The sequence below is a fragment of the Cydia splendana genome, chromosome 15 (genome assembly GCF_910591565.1).
Source record: "Cydia splendana chromosome 15, ilCydSple1.2, whole genome shotgun sequence".
Classification (NCBI taxonomy): domain Eukaryota; kingdom Metazoa; phylum Arthropoda; class Insecta; order Lepidoptera; family Tortricidae; genus Cydia; species Cydia splendana.
The window spans coordinates 5,035,147-5,045,976 of NC_085974.1; the positions used below are offsets into that span (position 1 = coordinate 5,035,147).

The window sequence follows — 10,830 nt, forward strand, 5'->3', positions numbered from 1 at the left end:
CCGCTTGCTTTGAGAGACAGCCGAATACTGCCAGTACAGGTGAGGCGGGACACGAGGCGGTTCAAATACAGACGTCGGCTGTCAGAGCCCTTTGAGTTTTGCCGACGAAATTGTACTCGCGCGCTCGGACAAAATTTAAACATCGATCACGAGCTATTTACCACAATGAAGTTAATAGTGTATGTGCTCAGTGATAGTAAATATCATCTAGTTTAAGTATTTGATACTAAATTAGTGATACTAATGTACAATTTTTCGTAGGATTTTTCATTATGCTCAAAAGTAGATTCCGGACAGGGCACGGGAGTAGTAATTTGAGCCTTTATGTATTTTTAAGTGTACTCTAAAAACCAATTTATCAGTGAATTCATATGGAACTCGGTGTGAAAGTGTGACTTCTTTATGTAAAAAAAAAATGGTAAGTGTTATCTGATGCTAACCCTAGATTTTCATCACGGACAGAAAAAAATTCGTGTTCAGAAATTGACCCACTTGCTATTTATTATTCAAGGAAAAACAGTTGAGTTGATTGACATGTGCAAGATGATATGGAGTAATTTTTGTGAGGTTAACGATCGCGCTATCAAGGAAAGGAATTGTGCAAGACGAGAAATTATCTGCGTCTTTGGAGAGCTTGCAGAAAATTCTACTGCAAAGAAAGACACATTCTTAATCAAACTATCGGACTATCGAACGGACGGACGAAAGGTGTGATGTTATAGGATATGGACATAAAATTCCTTATTCGCGCATGGAATGGTTTTAATTACGAATTACACTAAGGGCCAGTTGCACCAACCACATTTGACAGACTGATCAACATCACTCAACTGAGAACTATGAAAATTCCCATACCATAAAATATTGCGAACGCTTTAACGGTGACAGGCGGTTTGGTGCAACCGACCCTAATTCCTTTAGCGAACGGGTAAAGGTCAGTGCCTGGCGGATGCACCAAATCTACCACGTTGATGGAGCTCCTATAATTCGAGACCATCCATCAGTTTGGCGTGGCCTTTAATCGCAAACCAAGACTAATGACGATTCTCCACTTTTCCAGGATCTCCTACTGCTCAGCAGATGCAGCCAACGCTCGTGTGTTCGCGGTAGTGGAGGGGCGCGGCTGCGAGCACGTCGCGCACGTGTTCACGTGCCCGCGCAGCCGGCACGCGCGCGCGCTCGCGCTGGCTCTTGCGCACGCCTTTAACGACGCCTATCAGGTAATGGCCACGCGCTGGGTGGACAGAATAACGTCGGAGTCAAAGGCCACATTATAGACTAGTATGCACCGGGCCCACGAGTGGCTTGAAGAGCATTGGTGAAGTGTGTCCACAATCATCACGTGAGTCACGTCCCTCGGTCATGACGATACGATAAAGCAGGAGTCAGCAAACCGCGGCTCACAGGCCGCATGCGGCTCTTTGGAGGTACAATTGCGGCTCTTTAAGTCGCCCATAAGTCGCGGCTGCAAGCGTATGAAAATATTTGAATATCATGTTTCAGTCTTATTCGAATACCAGAATCTTGTGGATGTGGGCGTTTAAGTGAGAAGGCAGAAGTAAAAGAGCGTGTAGTATGTCACACACGGCGGAGAGAAGAAAAAGAAGTGAGCCGCGGTGGAGTAAAATTTCCCTGAGGCGTGTAAAATACTATATATATATATATGTAGTTATTCGCGTTTACAATTGTCGATTGTCACAACTCCCTTTACTTTAGAATCACGTTATAATATAATCGTTTGTGAAATTTCAGGCATGGCAGAGTAACCACCAAGGCAGCTCCTTACAGCGCAACGACAAACGCTCATCACCTTGGGTAATTAAAATTTTACGTAACAAACATAACATTAAGTATTTTTACAAGCAAGGTTCTAGTTATACAAGATTTTTACTCCTGTTTCAAAAATTTAACAAAGATAATCTCTCTTATTTTAATCAGATAATTTGTATTCTTAGGGGAATAGTTGACAGAAGGGGCACGAAGCGCGACCGTATTACTAGTGACTTCGTTTCAGCTACAAAAATGCTTTTGTATAATTTTATCTCAATATTTTTTTTGGTCGATTCATTTACTGTATCCACGTTTTAAGTTAGAAGTGCAAAGAAAGACACGCGTGGTTTACCTACAGCTGACAGACAGGGATTGGGTAGGGGCCAGTTCGAGCCCCACGCTCATCTCGTGGACTAAATAAGTCACTGGCATGGCAGAGAATATTCGAAATTTAAAATGACTTCATTATCTCGTCTGTTTCAGGAGCGATTTCCTCAAGAGTCCGACGAAGAAGAATTGGAAGACGAACAGTGGCAGGCGCAGGCTCCTTTGGTCACTTTCGCGTGAACTTAATTTCAATAAGGTTTAGGACATAGGGGGTTGTGCACAAATCACGTGAGGTGTTTTCGGCTACTTTTTGACCCCCCCTCCCCCTTGATATTTGGTGAGGTTTTTGGCTACCCCCCCCCACAACCTAAATAGACTCGCTATTTCGAAGTGCAGAGTGAAAATTTATGTTTAACGAAACCCAGGAAAAGTATCCACTCAAGTGGTAGGTTTTTTTTTCTTACTTTCGTTCACTGTAGAAAAATACACGTGAGGTTTCCTTATACCCCCCTCCCCCAACGTGATCTATCGTTCGTGACCCCCCCTCCCCCTGTGGAGCCTCGCGTGATTTGTGCACAATGTGTCTGTCATTGTTGCCCTCACTTTCTGACAATAATGTGACACGATAGACGATAAAAGACCAACCATCATACTGCCCCATCACTCCCAACAGTCGTAACCGCGATTGGAAAACTAATTCAATTGTTTACTGCAGTATTGTTGCGCGATTAATTCCAAATTCAAAATGATTCTCCAATCGCTGTTCAGTCTGTTATGGGTGTCACGGCAGCGAACAATTATCAAAGCATCTATTCGACACACGCGCACAAAGACGTAAAGGCGTAAAGGTACCTATTTATCAGGCGTTGAGTTTTTTTGAAGCAAATTGGAAGCAAGTGCGAATTTGGAAGACTGTCAGAGGCTCAGAGGACGGATTAATTTAAAATGTTCGCAAAGACTTAGGTATTGTAGCACGTTACGTTTATTTAGGGACAGGTTCTCAATTTAGTAAAATCATGACAGATATCTAACGCGCGTGTCGAATAGATGCCCAAATTAAAATGTAAGTACAACGGCTTTTCGTTAGTAAGAAAAGTACAAATTAGGCCGATCAAATTATAATTACGGCTCTTAAAATTCGTGGAACTGACGATCCCTACTGCAATGTGCGGTTTTTAAAAGTACACTGACTATTATTTGGGCAAGTTTTTAAAATACATATAAAAATTTATAATTTTGTAGTGGTAGTTTGACAATTCGTAAACAAAGACGTAACGTCTACCGATCTCCAGTAAAAGTGTTGCTGTAGGTACAGCACGGATATGATGGTCGTTCTTGTCTACGTGACAACGTGATAAAACTGTATCCGTCACTTTCTATCCCGCGGTGTTAAAAAGTGACAGTTATTTTATCACGTGGACAATTGCCAATGCCATCCATAATACGCCGGCTGGTCACAAATAAATAATTTGACATATAATTCATATACATTACTTTAGTATGGATGACAAGTGATAAATATGTAGGTATACGGATTCATCCGACAATAAAACTACTAACATACGGTATAAATAACAATATGTTACATTTGTACCTCTAGAAGAACTACATTCCAAAAACATTCCTCATATTTTCAACCGGTAACATGCTTCATAAAATAACTTACGGTAATAATGATATTATTAAGTATGTATGTATTATGTAAGTAGGTATAGTAAAACAAGGAAAAAATTGGTACAATTTATTACTATTATTTATAAGGTTTCATATAAATATTTCGACTGATGTAAGCAAAATATGTTAGAATAAAGTTAATTTAAATATACTTTTGTTTATCTTCTCCTTAGCGCCACCATAACCCGGTTTACCGTAAGGTTTACCGGTTAAACCTGGAGTTACCATGGTTTACAGTACAATTTAACACTGGGTTAACGGTTTAACCACTTCTGAATTCTGAAAACTACACACTTACAAAAAAATTGAAAAAATCTGATTTAAGTATTACACAATTAAAAAATATTTGTACGTCCACTTCATCAAAGGAATCTTCTTCAAAAAAGTCTTCAAGATTTAAATGCCGCTCAAATATACGACCACCGTACGCCTGCCGCCCGCACCTTCCCCGCCACCCTTAGTCATCCTACCCCGTCGCCCCCGTACCGCGCAGGCGAGGACTCATTTAAGCGGTCGGTCTATAGTGGTCCAGGCGGCGTAGCCAAGATGCCAATCGCTTACGCTCCGTAGCGATCGAAACGCAACTGTCACTGTCGCGCTAATATGGAAGAGTGATAGAGAGACATAATGCTTTTCGTTGTCGAAGCGATAGCGATTGTAACCTTGGCTAGGCCGGCTGGTTTGTTAGAAGCGGCACTGGTTAAACAGCGCCAACCTGCGTCGGCCGAGTGGGTCTGCGTCCAGAGGAGAGTGGCAGGCGCCTCCGCCGTGGTGGTTGATCATCATGTAGTCGAAACAGTTCGTCACGCCGTCGCCGTTGCAGTCCTGAGGGGAAATTCATATTATTTTAGATCATCGTTTTAAGGATGACTCACGCTAGACCGAGCCCGGGCCGGAGTTTCCGGAGCTTCGTTTTCTATGGAAAGTACCACGTGATCACCGATCAGCCGTCATAGAAAATGACATGTCGGACGCCTCGGCTCGGGGCACGGCCCGGTCTAGCATGAGTATAACTGCTTGCAAGTTGGCTATGAGAACAGGAGATATAACACCAAGCTATGTGCGTCTAAAATGTTACAGACTCGTTTTTCGCCACAAGTCATTTGCTAACAACAATTAATGTATAGGTAAGTTACAAGCAGCAACACTCCTAACTGTACATCGGTGGACCTTTTATTACAAAAAGTACTTTTAGTACAGTTAACAGTGTGGGCGATGGTACGACGTCTCACTGTTTGCACGATTATTTTCTTGTATGATCATCATATTTTTTTGGAAATTCTTCTTTCGTGGAGGAGAGAGATCATTAGACCACTGCAGACACAAACAATTAGCCGACCATGCATCGGTGGTTTATTGCGAAAATGTATTTATGTCTAAATAAAGAACAGCCTTAAAAAAGTTAAAAGTTCGAATACACTAGTGGAAAAATTAGACCGGACCGGAATAATCTACATTATAAGAACAGTACAGTAATCTACATAATACATTATTCATGATAGACTATGTTTACCTTTCCAAACTTCGCCATGTAGCCTTCAATTATCTTTAAAGAACAGTGGTAGTCCCTCGCGCAGTCTTCGAACGCTGCAAAAAACGAGCACGATTACCTACTATACATGACATCATTCATTTCTAAGTACTCCAAAAACTCGTAATGAGGTTGCGCTAAGGTTGCCGGAATTACTAGATTCAATCTTTCCTCAATTTAATATAGAGCAACACAAGACTTTATAGCCTTTAACTTTGGATATATTTTAGGAGATATGCTAACTTAAGTAATGTCGGCCTTTTGGTCCTGTACCTAAGCAAGAAAGCCAAAATTTAGTCAGGTATATATTGGGTATTGTCCTTACCATACCCTTAGAGTCCTTGACTTTGAGAGACGTGTCGTGAAGAATTACTGTGTGATCTTTCTGAACAATGTAATCACATTAGGGGTATTATGCTTACCTTGTTCTCTCACGGGATCGTCGTCAGGCAGCGTGGGCTTGCCGGCATCCACCCAGTACACTCTGGATATGTAGAAGGGCCCGCAGTAGCCCCCCGAGCAGGCGTGGGACGTGTTGCAGCCAGCCACGTGGCAGAGGCACCGGTAACAAGCTTCGTTCAAGTTGGAGATGTACACTCCTGGAGCCAGATTGTAACAAACAGATATGTAAGAACTTTTAATCTTGTTAGGGTGTAGGTATTAGGACTCGAATCACATTCCACTGACTTCTACAAATACTTAGGGGCCCGATTCGGATTTAGAAATAGACATCTATTAGACATCTTTTAGACATCACCAAGATACGATAACGATATGTTTAAGATCTAATCTGTCAAATTTGACATTTGCGCGATTCTGCGGGCTCAGCACGGTTCCATTTTTATCGACTATCACTATGCGCGTCCCTTTCGCACTTACATACTTGTTAGAACGTGACAGGCATGGTGACAAGGGATAAAAACGCGACCGTGCTAAGCCGCCTGGAGATATTGTTGAACGATTTCCACAGGATATGACTTAGAGATCCAATTCACATCTAATAGATATCTTACTCTATCTAACGTAAAAGTGACATTGGTTGCCCGAATTGCGCTGCAAAAGAGAACTAGTTGATATCTAAACTATAACGTATCTAGAATGGATCTAGTACGTGTCGTCTCTTGTGAATATCTTGAAGTTCGAATACGGCAGTTAGTTTCCACTGACTTTATACAAATAAACACTTCGAGTTTGACTTCAATCCTGACAAGCAGTTGGGATCATCATCCTTCACCCTATAAGTAAGGGTTATGAAATCTATCTTTTCGCTGGTTATTTTCTACTATATTGCTGCTAGGGAGGCGAGGTACAGGAAAACAATTCTGTTCTTCTGAGCAGTTGTAGGGCAAAAGTAAAGCTTATCTCTATATATAGGTACATTGCTCCACGGAATGGTACCAAGTACCAAGTGAATTTAGGACGACTTGAACCTTATAGGGCATTTAAAGGCTTATTTATTACATGTACCTTTTCGTCGGACCGTTTGGCTGAAAGGTACCAAGAAAAGTATATGTATTATGCCAGAGCCTGATAATACGCTAAAAGTTCGCAATGTACCTACGGGTATTAAAATTAAACCTACTAGTATGTATCCAGAAGATGAGTTTCTTTTAATAATAATGTCAAGTACATTTGATAAGATTAGGTATATAAATACATTAACTACAGTCTAATGTTTCATTAGATAGAACTAAGATAATTATTTAAGAACATTGATTGAAATTGTCGTGAGCCGGATGTGGTGAAAATGTAAACAATATCAGAAAGGCACTTACCAAGAGCGTTGGAACATAACATAACAACCACTAAACACAAATAACACAATAACCTAAAACATAACTTCATTATGTGAAATATACCTAAGCTATTTATTAATTTTCTAGACGAGACGATAGCTCGACCATTTTAGACCAAACTGACGCTTTACTGACTTGTTTATTTCAACAAAAAAACTACATTAATATGTGCGTTTGTTGACGATTGGTATAAAAAACGGCGTAGGTAAAAAGTGTTCTTTGGCTGGCCTTCTAAACGTCACTATCTCATGAAGACTAGCCAACAACTGTGGGTTTTCTCGTGCTCGAGTGTTCTACATAAATTATTCTCTGATAGAACACGACCTATTACGTAGTAGCTTCAACTTTAAGTTTGGCTATTATTGAAGCGTAACCAATTAAATAAACTTGTGGAAGTAAGTACCTACTGTCGGGATTAAAAATAGTATTTGTTTTACAAGGGGGCAAATTTGCTGCTTAACTCCTCGTGCTAATTATTAGCACGATTGATATCCGAGCAAGCGAACGATTGCAAAGTTGAACCACAAGCGTAGTGAGTCTTTAAATAAAGTGGAATCTTTAGCGTGGCGAGGGTTTCAAGGCCCTACTTTGCTGGCGAGTGAAAAAACCTCAAAATGAGTAGGTATCAAGTTACTTTGCCTCTCTTGTGGATAAAATGAAACATTCTCATCACTTTTAGAAATTATATGTTAATGTAGCTAGTGTGAATTCTCCCTTTTATTTGAAAATTAATTTAACCTCTAGCGTATAATCCGAATAAAAACTTAAAGGCCTTTCATGATAACAATAAAAAAAAAATCGGATAGGTAAACGATTTGTGCGTCATATTTAAATGGCGGATCCACGATTTTGATTCTCTTCCGTTTCCTCGTACTTATTTAATGAATAACGTTTTCGCAATAATAACATGAGGTTAATTTGTTATTGGTTATGGGCGCACGTGATTTCACGACTCTTGTTGACAATGTTCTGCGAATCGAGGCTATGTTTTATTCATGTTATGCCAGACTTTGCAATAATTAATAGACATCCGCTTGTGGGAACAACGCTTATTTCTTATAAAAAATAAGTTTAAAAAATGTTATAATTATGTTAATGAAAAATACTCTGGCGCAGCTACTTTGTCAGTAGAGAGAGGCGGCAAAAATAAAAAGTCTCCTTTTTCTACTGACAATTGCATGTGTTTGAGTATACTTAATTTTTTTGACAAAATACGGCTACTATAGTGGTTTTCGACAAAGATGCAACCCTTTTCTTGGCAACTAATCTTACAAAATATATATTTTTAGCCACTCTGTTATATTTTTACAGATAATTATTAATTCAGACGATTTTTTATACGCCAAGAAAAAGGTTTGAAATAAGTTGTTATCGATCTATAAAATAATCGTTTTATAGTGTCTTGTTATTAGGTATCTTATGCCTCTGTTCTGTTACACTCAAAGTACCTGCCTAATAAGTAAAGATTCTACAAATTATTTGTTTTCATCACACCATCAGCTCGGAAAGGCTTACTTTGCACTTCAAAAACTAATAGCAAATTTGCATTTTATTCACATGTGAGGCAAAGTAATCAAATTCAAATTTTGAGTTGTTTTCTTATATTTGCTGGTAGAATTGACTTTTAAACGATGATTTTGGATGATAAATATTTAATAACATTCATTCTTTGCATGACTAAATTATAATTCAATAATTATGCACTTTTTTTTTTTTTGCTATTTGCATGTATAAATTTGCCAGCGCTTTGTGCGAACTGTAATGCTGTGTAAATATATTGTAATAAATAATAAATAATAAATAAATTAAAGTTTTTATTTCAGGTAGATGGTAGATACAATTACAATAAAAAGAAAAATAAACTAACTTATCTATAAAATAAAACTAAATTAAAACTAAAAACTAAAACTAAATAAAATTAAAATACGTCTAAAAAATTGGGCCCCTTTGGCATGGTGCCGAGGACGCTGGCAGCATTTCCCCGCTGTATTGCAATGCTAATACGTTGTGCGAGAAAGCTGCCAGCTCTTCGGTCACCAGTGAAGTCGATTAATCTTTTTGATATCTCTTTAAAAAGTGTTAGAGCATTAGGACCCCACGGCCCAAGGGTACGGCACATTCATTTGGTTTGATTTTGTTTGATATTTTACATTCAATATTTGCTTCGGGTTGGTGTGATGAAAAATTTTGTGTTTCACTAGGGGGCAAATTTTGTTTAACCCTCGTGCTTTGAAACCCTCGCAACGCTCAAGATTCCATCTTTCGAACCACTCGCTACGCTCGTGGTTCAATTTTGGAATCTTTCGTTTGCTCGGGTATCAATATTTAGCACGAGCGGTTAAACAACAACTTTGCCCCTTTGTAAAACAAATAACTATTATTTTATAAGACTCGTGTAGGCCGTGATATTCATGATAACCTTTTGTAACTTTAGCTTGATAATGAACATCTCGGGATTACGAGAATTTTACATTTTCTCTTTGAGCTCATCCGAGTCATCCGGATGTGTTCCTATTTACAAAATATATTATTATGATTTTTTTTACTACCATTAGAAAGGTACACTATTTGTGATATACCTATGATAAAGTTTTTAAATATAAAATAATTACAAACCCCGAAAACACCGTTCCAAATCACATACTAAAAATTATCAACTTCTGGATTTTTCCAAGCTTTCCGACTTTTCGTCTTAGAACGAATGTAATTTTTATAAATTAAAAATATTGCGTAAATTTAACCCTTAAATCGTTACCCTACTACTTGACGTTTGGTATAAAGGTGCGTTCGAGAACGTAAGCCTTTTTTTAAATCTGTGAGCTGTCTAATGCTTTGTAGACATTTGGCAACACTATGCATTAAGGGTTAAAGAGTAAATAAGTGTAAGTAATAGGATAACTAACTACATCGGTAGGCATCTAATCATTAAAAAAAATTCAAAATAATAATTTGGGTATTTTGATTTCTATTTTTTTTCATAATTTAAATCCAACTAACATTAAATGTTAAAAATTGAATATAAATCTATTCATGGTGTGTAAAACATATACATACATACATACAGGCACCTGGCACGCCTCAAAAGCTGTAAGCACATAGGTATACCTATCGCTACTAAACTAAATTAAACCTTAATGTTTCTACATCGTGTCTACATAATTTACCTGTCATAATTTATTATACTATTAAATAGTAAATCTTAGAAAATGGCAGCCATTTTGTAAATTACAGTCTACTTACATGATGAGACGGCGTGTATCGCCGTGATATATATCAATCATATACTTGATATCCATCGTATCGTATACATATACATAATTACATATAGTTAATAATAATTATTAAGGCGTAGGGATGTGACGACCCCATCGCCCGCTGGTTTTACCAGTGCAATCAGTCAACGCAGGGCAGCTTGTGGCGAGCTGTTGGGGATTAGCGACCTCACGTACCCGAGTGCTCCTGGGGAGTTCTGTTACCCGCAAGGAGGGTGGGTGGGACAAGATTCTCTGCCTCTGGCTTGCCTTAGCCGGCCGGCCAGAGTGGAGTCGTTAGAGCTATAAGCTCCAGGGGTGGAAGTGAAATATGCATAAGACGCGAGTTGGCACAGTGGCTGTTAACAGCCACTGGGTAGAAAGCGGCGCACACCTCTCGACACCCCTGAGCCGCTCACACCGGTGTTGCCCTTGAGCCATCCTAGATGTCGCTTTTTGTGGGGGCCCATCTTGTGAGGGC

General features: G+C 39.1%; 2 protein-coding genes and 2 long non-coding RNA genes across 4 annotated transcripts in view; 1 reads left to right on the forward strand and 3 right to left on the reverse strand.

Moving 5' to 3' along the window:
- LOC134797578 (uncharacterized) overlaps window positions 1–10,830 on the reverse strand; it is a 407,161-nt gene that overhangs the window by 124,455 nt on the left and 271,876 nt on the right. The window lies entirely within an intron of this gene.
- Window positions 1–10,830, forward strand: part of LOC134797574 (low density lipoprotein receptor adapter protein 1-like) — a 79,839-nt gene that overhangs the window by 21,619 nt on the left and 47,390 nt on the right. The window contains exons 4-6 of the mRNA XM_063769863.1: window positions 1,061–1,220; window positions 1,753–1,815; window positions 2,254–4,454. Coding sequence (XP_063625933.1) covers window positions 1,061–1,220; window positions 1,753–1,815; window positions 2,254–2,337 — 307 coding nt within the window. The 3' untranslated portion in view covers window positions 2,338–4,454. The remainder of the gene's footprint in view (window positions 1–1,060; window positions 1,221–1,752; window positions 1,816–2,253; window positions 4,455–10,830) is intronic.
- Window positions 1–10,830, reverse strand: part of LOC134797580 (uncharacterized) — a 182,560-nt gene that overhangs the window by 2,944 nt on the left and 168,786 nt on the right. The window lies entirely within an intron of this gene.
- Window positions 3,826–8,171, reverse strand: LOC134797556 (lysozyme 1-like). The gene is made up of 4 exons (XM_063769843.1): window positions 7,078–8,171; window positions 5,725–5,901; window positions 5,285–5,358; window positions 3,826–4,596 (listed from the first exon to the last, which is right to left on the reverse strand). The coding sequence occupies exons 1-4, from the start codon at window positions 7,145–7,147 to the stop codon at window positions 4,456–4,458; spliced, it is 462 nt and encodes a 153-aa protein (XP_063625913.1). The 5' UTR covers window positions 7,148–8,171; the 3' UTR covers window positions 3,826–4,455.

Coding starts and splice junctions, on each gene's coding strand:
- LOC134797556 (XM_063769843.1), bottom strand. CDS start 7,147: ATGAAGTTATGTTTTAGGTTATTGTGTTATTTGTGTTTAGTGGTTGTT. Junction 5,902..7,077: donor GTTATGTTCCAACGCTCTTG/GTAAGTGCCTTT, acceptor ATCTGGCTCCAG/GAGTGTACATCTCCAACTTG. Junction 4,597..5,284: donor ACATGGCGAAGTTTGGAAAG/GTAAACATAGTC, acceptor ATTTCCCCTCAG/GACTGCAACGGCGACGGCGT.